The 15,849-nt window shown below is 50.5% G+C and overlaps 9 protein-coding genes; 5 read left to right on the forward strand and 4 right to left on the reverse strand.

Annotated features, from left to right (window-relative positions):
- Positions 1-75: 75 nt before the first annotated feature.
- On the reverse strand, positions 76-765 carry RCC_11496 (uncharacterized protein; the record flags this gene model as incomplete). Its single annotated transcript, XM_023776717.1, has 1 exon — positions 76-765. The coding sequence occupies one exon, from the start codon at positions 763-765 to the stop codon at positions 76-78; it is 690 nt and encodes a 229-aa protein (XP_023632485.1).
- A 378-nt stretch (positions 766-1,143) lies between these two features.
- RCC_11497 (uncharacterized protein) lies at positions 1,144-1,917 on the reverse strand (the record flags this gene model as incomplete). The annotated part of the gene is made up of 1 exon (XM_023776718.1): positions 1,144-1,917. The coding sequence occupies one exon, from the start codon at positions 1,915-1,917 to the stop codon at positions 1,144-1,146; it is 774 nt and encodes a 257-aa protein (XP_023632486.1).
- A 1,208-nt stretch (positions 1,918-3,125) lies between these two features.
- RCC_11498 (uncharacterized protein) lies at positions 3,126-4,485 on the forward strand (the record flags this gene model as incomplete). XM_023776719.1 has 2 exons in its annotated part: positions 3,126-3,831; positions 3,881-4,485. 2 exons carry the CDS (start codon positions 3,126-3,128, stop codon positions 4,483-4,485), a joined length of 1,311 nt encoding a protein of 436 aa, XP_023632487.1.
- A 216-nt stretch (positions 4,486-4,701) lies between these two features.
- RCC_11499 (uncharacterized protein) lies at positions 4,702-6,414 on the forward strand (the record flags this gene model as incomplete). XM_023776720.1 has 5 exons in its annotated part: positions 4,702-5,170; positions 5,228-5,659; positions 5,718-5,785; positions 5,835-6,002; positions 6,061-6,414. The coding sequence occupies 5 exons, from the start codon at positions 4,702-4,704 to the stop codon at positions 6,412-6,414; spliced, it is 1,491 nt and encodes a 496-aa protein (XP_023632488.1).
- Positions 6,415-6,460: 46 nt separating this feature from the next.
- Positions 6,461-8,948, reverse strand: RCC_11500 (uncharacterized protein; the record flags this gene model as incomplete). XM_023776721.1 has 4 exons in its annotated part: positions 6,461-7,050; positions 7,100-7,376; positions 7,459-7,472; positions 7,526-8,948. 4 exons carry the CDS (start codon positions 8,946-8,948, stop codon positions 6,461-6,463), a joined length of 2,304 nt encoding a protein of 767 aa, XP_023632489.1.
- A 570-nt stretch (positions 8,949-9,518) lies between these two features.
- On the forward strand, positions 9,519-10,640 carry RCC_11501 (uncharacterized protein; the record flags this gene model as incomplete). The annotated part of the gene is made up of 1 exon (XM_023776722.1): positions 9,519-10,640. The coding sequence occupies one exon, from the start codon at positions 9,519-9,521 to the stop codon at positions 10,638-10,640; it is 1,122 nt and encodes a 373-aa protein (XP_023632490.1).
- A 468-nt stretch (positions 10,641-11,108) lies between these two features.
- Positions 11,109-12,891, forward strand: RCC_11502 (uncharacterized protein; the record flags this gene model as incomplete). XM_023776723.1 has 5 exons in its annotated part: positions 11,109-11,205; positions 11,286-12,082; positions 12,243-12,607; positions 12,662-12,807; positions 12,866-12,891. 5 exons carry the CDS (start codon positions 11,109-11,111, stop codon positions 12,889-12,891), a joined length of 1,431 nt encoding a protein of 476 aa, XP_023632491.1.
- A 634-nt stretch (positions 12,892-13,525) lies between these two features.
- RCC_11503 (uncharacterized protein) lies at positions 13,526-14,131 on the reverse strand (the record flags this gene model as incomplete). The annotated part of the gene is made up of 1 exon (XM_023776724.1): positions 13,526-14,131. The coding sequence occupies one exon, from the start codon at positions 14,129-14,131 to the stop codon at positions 13,526-13,528; it is 606 nt and encodes a 201-aa protein (XP_023632492.1).
- A 608-nt stretch (positions 14,132-14,739) lies between these two features.
- RCC_11504 (related to 2-dehydropantoate 2-reductase) lies at positions 14,740-15,774 on the forward strand (the record flags this gene model as incomplete). The annotated part of the gene is made up of 1 exon (XM_023776725.1): positions 14,740-15,774. The coding sequence occupies one exon, from the start codon at positions 14,740-14,742 to the stop codon at positions 15,772-15,774; it is 1,035 nt and encodes a 344-aa protein (XP_023632493.1).
- Positions 15,775-15,849: the final 75 nt, after the last annotated feature.

Here is a 15,849-nt window from a genome sequence, read left to right on the forward strand (position 1 = left end):
TTCATCCGTAGCATTGGACCTTGCTGCGTTCACCAATAGATAACTAGCCTCAAGGTTTTGAAGTCGTACGCAGATCTACTCTCCTCCGGCTTCTCTATCAACATCGTCAGCCATCATCTGCCTCACAATCTTCCTGCCCTCTTCCCGATCGACATCTTTATAGATACTCAATCTCTGTCCTCGCAAGAAACGATATTCCCCACRAAAGTTCTTCTTCAACCACGCCTTTTCCTCGGGCGTATATGTAGACTGGCAAGTCAATCGATGGGCACTCCAACGGGCACGTTCCTCTTCAGACCACCACGCATTAATGCAGTACCTCATGTTTGGATCCAAGCTAGAACGTCCCACCTGCTGCTTCTTGAGCCACAATCTAGGAAGAACAGCCTTTTCATCAATTTTACCAACACTCTTTCCCGTCGTCCGCTCAACCACTTTCCGGAACTTCAAACCACCCGTCCGGTAACCCGTTCCTGCAAGTTGTCCGAAGATATTGGCGATGAAAGTCGGGACATATAACACGTCATGTAAGATGATCTTCTTGGTGAAGATCCGCCCTTGATCCAGAGCTTTTGTGACTTCCAATTCCACGTCTCCGATTCCGTGGACCTCCCCTCCTGCAGAGCTCGGGCCTAGATGGATGGAGTCCAGCGGGCCTGTAAATGCCGTAAATGTGGTGAACCAGCCTTTGTGATTTGCAATGTGGACGTTCGATGTTGCAGAGCAGAGCCAGTCGGTCTGATATGCTTTTCCTTTGGGCGGCATGATGTGTTCGATGGTAGGAGAAGTTATGGGGAGGGAGAAAAGGGTGGAGATGGTCTGACTTCAAGTATTAACTTAGTACAGACCACGATCCCATGTTCCAGAATCCAAGGTTTGACTGCGTATCTCCAATCYCCGAGGTCAGAGAAAATTAAAGCTTGTCGGCGCTCCTTATACTTACGACGAAAACAAGCAGTATCACATAGCTGATGATATTATTGAGTAGTGTCTTCTCTATCGTGCTATCTTTCTCGTAGTATCTCGTAGAAAGAACGACGTCTTTGATTGCAAAAGATAGGGAGGCAACCTCCAATGTCACTAGCCCTTGCTCCAACCGTTCCTCCCACTGGACTTCACTCCCATCCTCTCCTCTTATTCGCATCAAATTGCACCATCTTCATCAATGTCATTCATGATGATTCCCAATGCCTTATTTGCAACTACCCGGTCCAACGTGTCCATGACTCCCCTCAGGGCATCCGCCCCGTAAAGCAGCATTTCGCCCCAAGTGACCTCGAATTCCGTCTTTAGAACCTTCCTTCCGTCCAGGAACTCGCGGAAAGTGCACCCCATCGGACTGTCCAGCAGCTTATCCTCCCAGAACTTCGTGTTTGGATAGTCGTGGAGTCCGGTACCGTCGTACTCTATGTGTAGGGCTTGTCTAAGAGACGTGAGTTTGCGTTCCAAGGCCAGATCTTCGGGGAGATAAGTGTAGATCGACTTCCAGGAACGACCATGAAGAAGGAGCTCGCGCCAGGATAGCCTGGTCTTGGCTTTAAGCATCTTGTCGAACCAGGCCAAATCGTTACCCACGGGATCATCACGGTTTTCTTGCTCAAGACGAAGTTGCTTTGCGAGTTTGACGGCCTTTTCACAGTCATATCGATTCCAGGGACAAAGATTGTGGGCTTGCATGAAGTGGACATGATGGCGCCAGTACCTTGCGATGTATTGGTGTTCTTCGGGTAGCCAGTATTGGGTGAGTGGGTAGGAGGCAGCCTCGTCTGCTGCCATAGTTCTCGCAATGCGGATTCCGACGATTTGATCTTCGTCGTCATGGAGCTTGAGTTTGTACTTGGTGAGGAATGCACCTTCGGCGGTGAAATTTTTGGTGATCCAGGCCAATGCTGGGTCGTCCGAGTCGAGACCTAGCATTCTGTAGATGCAGTGTAATGCGGTCGATGCTGCGATGGAAAAGAGCAGGCTGAGGGAAGACATTGTCCAGCTTTTGTATCCACGCTAACAAAGGATGATGAGCCTGCAGTACTGGAATCTTCTTGTTTGTCCAAGACAATCGGAACATGATTGCCTGTCCAGTGTTTTTACGACGCAGCCCGTGGATGATGGTGCATCCTTTCTCTGAGCAGAGACTCGCCTCCGCCTGCGAAAAGGAAACCTCGCAGACCGGATGATGGCAATGCACAAAGATCCTCCATTACGTTCGTAAGCATGCTCCGACTTTGTCAGGTTCCATGGATGTTCTTGCCATTTGCGGGTCGCTTCTTCCAGCACCTTGACAAGCTCTTCCACCGCGACGTTACTGCTCTGAGACTCGCAATTGATTGCTGGGTGATGATGGAGAGTTTTCCATACAGCTGATCCCCCACTGACGCAGAGTTCGGCGACGTGGTACACTGGGCGGCTCCCTTCTTGCCTATAATGTAGGTGAAGTCAAGCTAGGCGCTAAGGTAAGGTAAAGTAGTTCAGTCCTTTCTTCACCTCACTTCATCTCCTGGCCCATATTGCTCGCACTGCCACCATACGTCGTCCGTCTCCACCTCTTGATGAGCGGCAAAGAACATTCATTGTGACATACTCAAAGTACCAGGCCGATAGTTTCAGWCACGGAATCCATCATGGAACAGCTGATGAACTCGTTGCTTACCTGGAGCAATGGCAAGCTTGTGCCTCTTTCCACACTGCCTTCAGTCATGGAGACTCTGGCACTACAGCAACATCAAGAAGAGCTTCCAAGTCCACGTCTCTCGCTACACGCCTCAATTGTCCAAGAGGGAGCATCGCTCAGCGCCGCAGAGGCGCCGAGACGCATCATTCATCCAGTTCCACAACGCAACAAGCCAGTCCATCATTTCAGGTCTGCGAAGTCTGCGGCGTATGGTAACCGCGATGTCGATGTTGATGCTGAAGAGGAGAAGAAGCTCTCCCGGATCAATGCCGAAAAGAACAGCTGCCAAGAGCTGGCCCAAGCTCCTGTAGAAGACACGAGCTCCCCCGGCCTTCATTCCTACAAACATTGCGCGCGAGAAGACACGGCGTCTTACCGTGTAAGAAACTCTAGTACCATCTCCTCCGTAGAGGATCAGGGTACCGCAGCTACAGCAGAATTCATCTCAACCGCTCGAATGGATCCCTTACCGCCACCTCACGTAGACGGTCTGGACATGATGTCCATGGATGACTTCGAACAAGCCCATCCATATGTTCCACCGCCAGCGAAGATGGTCAACATCACGACTTCTCCGAGYGATGRTGTACATGCTGACATATTCAACACGAAATGCCAGGCAAAAGGATTGACCCCGTTCTTCACATATGTTGAGCCTAGCCAGGGATCTTTCCTCGCAACTGCACACGTTGACAACCAGCCTCTTGAGCAGGCTGGACCGTATGCCTCCAAGAGAGCTGCCAAAGAGGCTGCATGCAAAGCGTCCATTCCAAAGCTTGAAGCATTCCCAGATAAAGCAGACCTTAAACGTGCCGAGTTGCAGAAGTCGCAGCCCGTCATTCGTGCGCTACCACACAACGACGGCGAACATGTTTCAAAGATGAACACGCTCTGTCAGCAAAAGAGACTTGTGCCCGTCATCACGTACAAAGAGCCGAAAAAGGGCTGCTTCTCTGCCGCTCTCCAAATCGATGACGAGCTGGTCGGCGAGGTGGGCTTGTTTGCTAACAAGAAAGACGCAAAGGAGGAGCTTTGCAAAGTCACATATCCCAATCTACTCCAGATGGGAGGTCGTTTGAAGCGCAAAAGCATGGRTCTTAAGGAAGAGCTCCCTGGCGMACCAGAAACTCTTAAAGAGGAGAACTGGGTGGGCACATTGGTCGGTATGTTGCGGTTCTTCTTTCTTGCCATCGAGTTGACTGACATATGCAGAACACTGCCAGCATAGCAAAATCGCATATCCTGTCTACAACGAAACCGGCCCGCATCCATCACATGGACCATTCTCTTGTGCTGTGCACTTCGCAGGCAGCCCACCAAATGGGTTTGGCTGCACATCGGGCCCGTTCAAGAAAAAGGCAGATGCGAAGAAGAACGCAGCCATGGAGGCAGTGCTTTGGCTCCGCCACCAGGGTCAGCTCGCGGTCGGTGCGACAAGTAAACGTAGAAAATCCTCCGCGTCTGGCGGCGCTGAAGCAACGCTCCCAGCTCATACCACGGGACTTACACCGGACTTTTCCGATGCCATGGATAWCACTGGCGGGGATATTGTGCAGAGCGCGCCTATCGGTAAGCGGGTACAAGACTTGTGTCTGCGACTCGGCTTCACAAACCCGACCTTTGAGCTCACACCCCTATCTGGTTCATTCTACAACGTCCATGCAACCTTTACTCCTCAAGACATTCGATATGAGCCGAAGCTTGCTGGAGCCGTGGCTCCAGTATACAATGTCTTCGGTAAGAAAACTGCAAAGGATGAGTGTTGGGCTGAGTTGTGGAAGGTGCTGGAAGAAATTCGAGTCAGTAGAGGAGGTTGATGTCGTGAAATGTGGTACGCGAGGTCGAGAACTTGTCGAGCGACGCTTTGTTCCAAAGGCAAGCGGCGAWGAAAGAAATGCAACGCCCTTCCGGCAAATACAGTCTTGGACATTCCGATTTTATAAAACAAAGGATTCAGTACTGTGCGCTCCAATGCTCCACTTGGAAACGGAGCTGGGCATTTGGCATTCCCAATACCCATCACCACTGATACGATGGCACCCAAGCGGAAGGCGGCAACAGCAGCAACGCCAGTCGCCCTACTGACTGATAAGCAGGCTTTTATTAGAGACAGGACCAGGTTTCACACTAATGCTGGCGAGAGCGCAAATGCTGCTGCAAAGTTGGGCGAAAAGGAGTGGCAGCAGCTCGGAAATGCGGCTGCGAAAGCAGCGGCCGCGGTACTGAGCCGTCAAAATTTGGCTGGTGTTGCCGTCGCTGCGCCTGCTGGAGGGGACGCCAATAACCCTGTAGCTGGCCCGCCGACAAAGATTGCGCAAACGGTAGATAGGGAGCTTGCGAAAGACCGACGAAAACTTGCTGCAGCTGCTGTACTGGCGGACTTTGAGGGCAGACATTGGAAGGGACAGCAATACTTGGGCGGCGGAGCCTATGGTCATGCCCATCTCTACCTGGAGTTGGACAAAGCAGACAGAATCACCCAGAGACTCGTCGTCAAAGATTGTAGGTCTCCTTCTCAACCGCCACCAGTCTGTCTCACTAGCTAACATACACTTCAAGCATGGGCCGACACCCAGTGGTCAGAAGTCAGCTTCTGGTGGGGAGATGTGCGAGACCCAACCACACGACTACCGGTCGAAATTAAGTGCATGGATCTTACCAAAAATGTACCCGGATCAGAAGTGCTCGTTCAGCTGCGACACTTCATCGTGTATCCCGAGAAGCGGAGTTTCAGGCTATACATGTCCTACGCTGGGCAAGGAGACCTGGAAGCTGTGCGAAACTTGTACCCGGCGGCGACGATTAGATTGACCATTCCAAGAAGAGGTAGAAACGCATCGGCCACCGCTACAGCCGCCCCACACAAGTACGTACCAGAGGCCGCCATCTGGAGCRTCTTCCAACAATTGAATCAAGCATGTTTGGTGATGGAGTACGGAAGTGCAGACGAGACGACTCGGCCTGATGAATGGCGTCAGATTGTTCATCGTGGTGCGTATCTCCATTTTTGATTCTGTAGCGCATGCTGATGAGAGCTGACCATAACCAGACTTGAAGACTGATAATATCTTTCTTGATGTCCCGGGCAATGGTGAAGTATACCCTCGTTGTGTTCTCGTAAGTACAGCGAAAACTCCCCTTGAATTCCACTACTTACTCTTTCCAGGGAGACTTTGGTATGGGCCTCATAACCAGTGAAGACGATGAATTGAATCCTCTCTTCTATGGCGACGACTTTGGAACAGAAGGATACAAGGCCCCTGAGCAAGTCTTGCGTTTCAACATAAAGACGTTTGATCCTCAGCCTCTCGCCAAACAGCTCGCTTGGACCAATGTAAGTATCCGTCGTCTCATCCCCTGAAGTAGTGACATACTTACACGCCTTATCAAAGATTTGGGCAGTGGGTGCTACTCTGGCACGGATAATGAGAGGCAAGCGAGTCAACAAACGTGGGGAATTTGACGAAGCAGAGTATCGCCCAAAATACGAAAAGGGCCCAGAAGTGTATAAGTGGTTTGATACAGGTGTGGAAGGAGCATACTCGTCAGATCTACGTGAGCTGGTCTTAAATTGTCTGGAGTACGAACCTACCGCTCGTCCCACGAATGAGAACATTCGAGACGAGATCCGGAGGTATCTCGAGAAGAATCCACTGTCGGCCGATCCAGCGCCTCTAGAGACCAAAGAGGACTTGTACAAAATCGGGATGACCTTTACGGAAACAATGGTGGGAGAAGCCAATTAGATGAAGATGAATCTAAGCGTTCGTTTTCACATCCAATTGCATTCGATTACGCCTCGTAAGGTGGCAACTCTTCCATGGCTTCAAATTCCTGCATACTCACTTCATACCCCAGATGTCTCTTCAACAACTCATGCGTTACAAACCTTTCTGGACAATTCCCTTGTGCATCCACAAAACTGACATGATGATTCACATCACTGATCCTTTGCAGCTCATTGGCATGTCGATGATGATGCGGACAGCCATCCACACCGATCAAGAAGATGGTTACATGGGCCCAGCTCAATCCAAGTAGATCAAGCTCAAACTCATCCATGTCGGTTGCCTCGCCGTCCAACAGTAGGAGAAGACGGAGCATAGGTGTCTGTGGACCGGCCTGCCAGCCATATACTGGGTGGTGAGTGGCTGATTCTGCGTGTTTCCGGAAGTGGAGATCCTTAACCTTTTGCCATCCGGTCATGACCCGTGTTCCTCCTCCAAGTTTGACATTCTGCCACATATGGTCGAAGTTACGGTGGTTGATTGTCCCTATGTAGCTTGCGTGAGTGGAGAATGTGGTCAGGTCATATCCCGAAAACTGATGGTCGTGGTTCTCCATGGCATCAGTGAAGCGGCGGATGATGGCTTTGGCAACATCTAGGTGGACCGTTAGTACAGCTTTTCAATTATGATTCCGATACTCTACCTTTGTTCTTTGGCTGGTGGGACTTGACATAGTCAGTGATMAGATACTGATCGTATAATGGCCTCACAGGCACGAAATCCATGGAACCGGAGACATCTAAAAGGATCATGGTGTCATCTGTGGGCTTTTCGGGCTGGTCAAATGGCTTGAATAGAGATGGCATCACCTGTTTGGAGTATCCGGATGATGTATGCTGGAGGTGGCAAGTATCGTTTGGTGAGAAGTACATTGGCGGCGGTTCAACAGCCGTTGCCATTCTCGCTCTCGCCATGTTCATCTACAGAAAGTCAGCAAAGATGTTATAAACTCTTTCCGGTACGGCAAGCTCAGATACATATCAATCATGGCGATGAACGTACCTCTGAGATAAAGTCTGCAATGGTATCAGCGTATGAACTCTTCAAGTAAATAGATTGCTTGACATACCTGGTTTCATTCTCATGCCAACACTCCCTTCTCGGTGGTTCAATACCCAATACAATCTCTCTTCGGCAGTGTCCTCATATCCACGCCATGCAGGTGTGATGCCTCTCCATCCAGCCGCAGCTTCAATGCTGAATTTCAGAGGATTGGACGCCTGATCTGCCCATGCTACAGGGATGGGCTCAAAGTAACCCGCACGCAGTAGGTGCAAGTACTGGATGGGACACCGTGCTCTGAGATCAGCGATCATTCGTATCATTCCCACTTTTTCTTGGTACACGTTCACAAGCTGTCGCCATTGATCATCAGGCCATCTGCCTTGTTCTTCGGCCAGAATTTGATCTCTCAAAGACTTTCCCTTCCCTACTGACTTCAAAACTTTGCCGACTGCTTTCTCATCTGCAGATTTGATGCCAATGGACCGACGAAAGCTCGCCATTCTTGATGGTTTGGGCTTCTCTGTCGGAGTGTCTTTTGCTGAACGACTGCCTGGCTTCTCGGACCTCGGAATGCTGCTAGTCATTGTGAGATTGGCCATGGCCTTTTCCAAGGCTTCTTCATCATCCCAAACACTATGCTTCGGTTCTTGTGCTGCCACATTTGCCTGTGCTTGCTGATTGAACATGTTATTCAGCTCAATCGTTTGGTGAATCGAGCGAGCATGATAGCTGGGAACTGGCCGCTGCGGTCCCCAGAGATATTGTCGAGAATAGCTGTACCCAAAAGGAGAGACCACACGATTGGCATACGGGTTACTGCTGAAAAGTCCGGTCGCGCCATTGGTCGTCCATCCGTCGTTATACGCTTTCTCTCCGGGATACATGACGGCTTTGCTCCACTTCTCCTGTACACGATATCTACCTCGCTTCATACGCAGGTACTGGTGGATCGGACAGGCGCAGTAGTTGTCTGTGTCGTGTTCTGGTTCAATCTCAGTGTTATAGATTCCATATTGATATTGGAGAGTCTGAAGGGCTTGCTGCATTTCCTGTTCGTCCACTGCCCGTAGTTGAGCTGCTTCGATGACTGGGTTTGTGTGTCTGTATCCGGACGCAACGTTTTGCCTTTCTGTGAGTGCGCCTGTTGGGGTATAGGCCGGCGGTGCTGGAGACTGGCCATTCTTCGCGATATGGCTCGTCTTCACCTCATCAGAATGCCCTGAACGGATTGAAGGGGGACATTGCGGCAAAGCAGATGTGCTGGGTTTGAAATCCAATGAAGTTCCGTCGGGCTGTTCTTTTCGCCTCTGTATGAACTCTTCGATTAAACTCGCTGCTGGACCCGAATCTCCAAGCAACTGAGAAAGATGTTTTGCTGCTTCTTCGTCCGATAAAGTGTTTGTGTACGAGACGACCTCTTTGAGATGGCCTTCCTCTAACGGCAGGAGCAGCGAAAGCCGAGGCACTGCCCACTGTTCCATCGACATGTCTGAATTTGATGCTGTTTTACACAGAGAGGACTTTTCTCATGTTTCAATATTGGTGATGTCGCAACGAAGTTGTTCGCGGCAATGTTGAAATGTCAGATCGGCTGACCACATCGCCACACGGTTCATCGGCATGCCACCAACTTGCTTCTGCGTCATCACCAAATCCCCCCTCGAAATGGCTTGAAATTCTTTACCTGATAGAGAAGGAGTGGTGGACTGTGACTGTGCATAACAGCTGTTCTTACTTCATTCCAGAACGCGACACATTACATCCACCTGTACACCAGACATTATCACAACCTTTTCATCTCTGATGTTGTTGTTGAACCCCGCTTTTACAGTTACTAGTCAACCGCTTCAATCGTCTTGCTAATAAGCTTTCCTTCATTGCTTCGCCCATTGCTTGGCTATGCTAGGCATGAGCGCAATTGAGTCATCTCCACAGATAAAGTACATCCTATCCTGCTCATGAGTCATCTAACAACAAGACCACCTTAACATTATTAGTACATCAGGCCTGTCCCACGGCCACAACATAATGCTTCAAACTTTCCAAGCCACTTCAAGATGCAGTCCTCCGACAAGGAACTCACAGTCCACAAGGCCCTACAACTTGTCTCTCCTTTCTTTGAAACAGAATGGCCTCTTACAGATGAGGAATTGGTCAGCATACGACCAATCCGAGGCGGCTTTGTCAACACTCTTCACCTCCTGAGTCGAAGCAACCTTGCAGTCAATGAACCGGCAGCTCTTCTCATCCGACAATTTGGTCAAAACGATGACGAGGACAACGAGGAGCCATCTACCRCAGACGCCAGTCTTTCAGCTGCAGAACAAGCCATCATGTGTTATGAGATGGGCAGAAGAGGCTGGGGTCCAAAACTATACGGCGTATTCCCAGGCGGACGAGTAGAGGAGTTCATCGACTCACACACCTTGACCGCAGCGGAGTCGATGAATGCAAAGATCCGGCAAGACGTTGCCCGGAGCTATGCACGCCTACACACCCTCCAACTCCCCTTTGCAAAGCAAACTCACAAAAACGCCGTGTCTGAGATGATGGAGAGCATGGCGAAGCAGAAAGTATTGGAGAAGGGACTCAAGCGAATGAGCGACAATCAAGAAGCACGAAATCTCAGGAAGATGATCCGCTCCACCGACTGGACCTGGGCCAAAGATTTGGAGTGGGTCACAAAATTCTTCGTCTTGCGTGAGTGTAAGCCGACGCTCACCATCGGAGACGCAAACTACCTCAACATCCTGGTCAAAACCTCTCCCAGTGATGACTGCCAGGTCATGCTCATCGACTACGAGACGGCTGCATACAGCTATCGAGGGATCGATATCGGCGGTCACTTCAACGAGCGACAATACTGTTGGGATGATTCAGAGAGTAATTTGTCGGGTATTTCGCCGCCCGATCTCGACGAACAACGCTCGTTCTGTGCTTCTTATCTACAAGAGCTCCAAGCTTTGGGAGAGAAGCTTACCGAGAACGACACCGTAGAGCACCTACTGAAGGAATCTCAAATCGGACGGCTTTATCATATGTTATGCTCGGTTGCTTTGTGCTTTCGAGGAGGTAACGCCGACGAGCTAGAATGGGCTGGATCAATGGGCGGTCTAACTCGTCTTATGGAATCTTACATTCAACTATATCATGAGTTTTTGGACATGTACCCTGTTTAGTTACTCAAGGGGGTGTGAGAAATCCCCCACGTGCGAGGACTGGGGAGACTGAAGCTTGCTGGCTCTCTTCGTGCTTAAGAAACTACTTTGCTCGCGGACATTAAGATATAACCACTGATATCAGCATTTCTTGTCGAGTGGCTTCTCCTTAATCATGCTGTCGTACTTGGAGAAAGAACAATGTCTTCGATTATACCAYACAGGGCAACGTCCTACAATGTCATCGGCTCTTGGTCTACTCTGGTAGAGGCTCAAACAAAGAGTGAACGGGTTAGAACCGCCCTCGAATGTCTCCACAAAGATGGGGTTTTGGGTTTCGAATCACAACAAAGGATGGCTTCAGCACAAAGACCTTTGAAGCTGTTTCCGGACACCATCGAGTGAGTGGTAATGGAACAGAGATCTGCCCAGTCGCCTTTCCGTACCTTGTACTATACACCTCAACTGGCTCGGAGTATATACGCTACAATGGCCGTTCCAACCGACGCCGCAATCATGGCTGGCATGGTCAACTTCTGTGTGGACAGTCTCAGGAATGAAGATGGGTCACATCGGCGACCTGTAGGTAAGTAAGCCAAAAGAAAAAAACCCCGGAAAACATCCAACTGCCCAGACCAAACATATATTTCTAACTCACGAATCTAGAAGTCATTACACAACGAACAAGGGATGAAGGCGCTCAGATCACCAGACCCTTCGCTCTCGAGCTACACGCACTCATCATAACAGGCAAAGRGCTCGAAGACAGGAGAAACGAGGCTGATGAGACCCGGATCCATGAATGGGTCCTGACAGGTCAATTCTGGGACTCGCTGACACCCGAAATGCGACAAATACAGACCCAGAAAAATTTGTCCAATATCGACCGCTATAGGCAGGCCTGCAGAGATCTCAGAGATCACCACACCCTCATGATCGACAGATGTCGCACCCATATTGCGCAAAACTACATGCGGGTCCGCTCGGAATACGCCCAGGTGCATGAGTTGGGCCAGTTCGTAGAATGTGTACACCGACGAAGACAATGGGAAAACACACGCATTGCGGAGGTGGTACCTGATAAAACAATGTGTCTAGCCCCGACCCAGGTGGCTCGAGCAGGAAATAAGATCAAGGCCAAATATGATATTCCAAATGGAATGATGAAGGTATGGTTTAGGCAAGTACTTCCCCCGGCATCAGCGGTGACCCAGCGAGCGTGGGCAAACGAACAGCAGGCGCTGGCAAAATTGCCGCAGGAACCGGGGGGAACTTGGCATGGTGACCATCTGGGAGCAGGTGGCATGGGTAGCGCAGTGCTTTTCACGAAAAGGTCCGCGAACGGCACGGTGGTTCAACGGATTGTGATGAAGGACTCGTACGAAGATGACAACCCGAACAGCTTTCGATCGGCCTCTCATTGGCACGGTGATGTCATGGCAGATGATTGGCAAACCCAGTGTGTAAGTACGCGGAGGAGCAAAAGGCATCTCACGCAGACATTGAAAGACAATGCCAACGACGAGACCTCTACGCGTCTGTGGACTGCTAGGAGATCTGAGATCTTGYTTTGCCCGCCCCGATTGTTGAGACACCGCTGATTCTTTTGCTTTCTGCTTTTAGGTACCGCTGGAGTATCATACTCAGAAGCTTGTCAGTGAGGGATCGAAGAGAAACGTCGTCCGGGTAGTTGGACGACCCCATGTCGACTTCATATATGGTAGATTCCGAATCATGATGGAATATTCGCCCGAAGGAGATCTCGAAACAGCCATCAAGGTACACCAAAAAGAGAAAGAGCCGATTCCCGAGGGATTCATATGGCTTTGTATGCAGGGCTTCGCCAATGCTTCCCTGGCAATGAAGCAGGGAAGTGAGACTGCTGCATTGAGTCCGTGGTCTGAAATCGTGCATCTGGACTGGARGCCCGAGAACATATTCTTGGGAGCAGCCTCCGAGACGGAATTTACGCACTGGCCCACTCCACAGTATGTATGACTTGCTTCCCTTTTCCGGACATTGCTGACCAGCTTCTGATACAGAGTGGGCGACTTTGGTCTGGCTGTTGTGACGTCGAGCGATGATCCCACCAATCCTTGGTGTCAGGTTGGAGGGGGAACATCCGGGTATTTTGCGTCAGAACAGATCCAGTACATCGATAGTGAGACGGGCCAGCCTGTAGATGTTCGTATTTCCTACCCCGTGGATGCCAAAGACAAGGTGCTGACTGATCTGTTCGACTGTAGGCAAGAAAGATCCTCTCGCCTTGTAACGTATATGGGATGGGAATGGTGCTTTATGCGTTGATGGAACAGAGGTATTCGATGCTACAACCAACGTTCTTACCAGGAGTGAATCCCAGAGAGCACGAATTCAACGACCTGGTCGTGGCATTATACAGCAACGAGTTGCGTAATTGGGTCAAAGCATGTTTGCATTCCGACCCCAGCCAACGCCCTACTGTCGAAGAGCTGAAGCAATTCACGGATCTTGTACTTGCAAGGCCCCAGTGGGCGAGCGACAGGGCGGGCGTCGCTGGACCTGTTGACGATACCTTTCTGTGGCCGAAACACGCCGTGCAACTGAAGTGGGCGTCGAGGATGAATGATGGACCACAGGGGGTGGATGCAACACGTAGGGAGCGAGAGGAGACAGATCCAGACGATCCAGAATGATCAGGATGATGGATTAGGGAAGCTTCTTTCGGTTCGTACAGCGTGTCTCTTTGCATCCGAAGATATCACTGATGGCCAAAGATCCGCGTTCGCTGTGGACTTGCGAGAGCTGGATAGAATGCTCCAGAGGACCCTGTCAATATGTATGACCTCCGATGCGAAGAGACGCTGTATGGCGGAAGATTTGTCCGAGAATAGGATCATGTAGCACAATTCAGATGATTGGTTGCATCAGAGTCGCATCTCATCAAACTCGTCGTCTTGGGGGAACGTGAGGTGAAATCTGCCGCACTTTGTTGATTCGAGCACACAATCCGCCGTCTCAAAGTCCACGACAGTGCCACCTTGCTCTCTGCTCGCGCTGAGGAAACAACACTGCAGGCCCTCTCCACTCATCGATGCCTGCCACGCTGGCACGGAGAAGCCGAAGATTGTGCCTTTGACATCCCAGAAAGTCTTCTGCCGGCTATTGATGTACTTGAACTGCCCAGTCAACTTAAATGCAGTCGGTGTATTCTTCGCACTCTCAAACAACTCTTTCAGTTTCTTGCTTGTGGTGTTCGGCGGCGCTTTGACTCTTGACTTGGCTTGGAAATGGGTCGACATGACAAAGGGCAATGTATCGTCCTCGTCTGCTTCTTCGGCATCCCCGTCCTTGTCGATGGTGTATATCTTCCCGTCAATCTGCACCATTTCGCTCTCTTCCTCCTCTTCAAAGCAGCCAATACCGTGCGTTCCTTGGCTGGCAATGAAGGAGACTGGAGGACCTCCATCTTTCAGTCCAGCATTGTATGCCGATCGCAGGGAGTATTGGAAGACGCCATTGGGTTTGGACATGATTGGGTGTGCGGAATGTCGTTGGGTGAAGGGGCGGGTCTGGTAGGCGAACACTGGGGCCTGGGAGAAGCGGGGGGACGTTACTCTATATCGTGCAATCAGTTCCCACGGTCGATACAGGTATTGCTCCGAGACATGGGTGCTTGATATATATATCCTAGGCCTGCAGGGCACCACGCGTGCATGTGATTGATCTTGTGCACGCGAGAGTGAGAGGGGTCGGAAAGCGGTGAGGCGGCTTCGGCTTTCACGCAGGTTGGGAATCTCGACCACTACGATCTTTGCATGATATGCGTGATTTTGTACTTTCACTCATGGCCTGCCTCCTGTGAAGGAATGTTCGTTGATAACAGTGTACGAAGCAGTTCACGGCCATCCTTCGATGTGGGAGATAACCAAGGCTAGAACTTATCAGTTCCGTGAGGCCGATCTCGCAATGGAGAGCTTCATCAGCTTTTCTGCTCATTTCCCGTCGCTCGCATTGGGCATTCGGCCATTGAAATACCTTCCAGCCAAGAGTGGGTGAGTGACTCTTCTGCTTCGCATGGTACAAGACTGCTGCCGCTCGTTTTGACTTGGTTTCCATCCGGCTGGTCTCCTCTCATAGCATGCCTCCCAAAATCCTTCTCCACGGCTCTGGAGCTGTTGGGACAATCTACCTATATCTCCTGCTCAAAGCCGGATGCGATGTAACAGCCGTTTGTCGTTCAAACTACGAAGCAGCCAAAGCTGATGGCTTTCATATCGACAGCGACATCTACGGGAAAGGAATCCACATACACCCCAACATTGTCCGCGACCCCGAAGAGGCTGCCGCTGCCGGACAATACGATTATCTGATTGTAGCCTGCAAAGCACTGCCAGATGCAAAAATAGCGGAGACTGTATCTGCAGCAGTCACTCCAGGCCACACGACCATTGTCTTGATTCAGAACGGCATCGACATCGAGCAAGAATATGCCAGTCACTTCCCGGAAAATCCCCTGTTGAGCTGTGTGGTCTACTTACCGACAACACAGATCAAGCCTGGCTACATTGAAATGGGTGACTTAGAGACGCTCGAAATGGGACCTTATCCTGCATCTGCTCACAACGACGAAAAAGTCAAAGCATCAGCCGATCAGCTCATCACCCTACTCAAGTCAGCGGGTGGAAACGCACATTACTTTCAAGACATCCAGGAGAAACGGTGGAACAAACTTTTACTCAACGCATCTTGGAATCCCATTTGTGCTCTGACTCTATCTCGAGATGCTGCATTCCTCCTCAGCTCGCCCGAAAGCGAAGGTGTTATTGTGGAAGTCATGAACGAAGTCATTGCAATCTCAAAAGCGCTTGGCTATTCATCTGTGAATGAAGCCGCCGGACAAGTAGGTCTCAATCGTGCAAAGGATCGGATCGGCACAAAGGGTATCGAGCCAAGCATGCTTGTCGATGTCCTCTGGAATCGGAGGATGGAAGTGGAGGTAATCCTGGGTAACCCATTAAGGAAAGCGAGACAGTTGGGAGTACAAGTCCCGAGGATTGAAATGTTGTATATTCTCGCCAAGGTTCTGGACGATTCCATCCGTTTCCGGCAGCAGGGAGAAAGTTTGGACGGCGAGAAGATGCTCGCATTGTTTTCTTCTTCAGATCCGCGCTGAGAAGCGCAGCATTTGATGAAAAATTGGATTGGAGGACACGCTCCGGCAATAAGTCCCCTACACAGCAGTAGCACC

Source organism: Ramularia collo-cygni (genome assembly GCF_900074925.1).
Source record: "Ramularia collo-cygni strain URUG2 genome assembly, contig: RCC_scaffold32, whole genome shotgun sequence".
NCBI classification, from domain to species: Eukaryota; Fungi; Ascomycota; class Dothideomycetes; order Mycosphaerellales; family Mycosphaerellaceae; genus Ramularia; species Ramularia collo-cygni.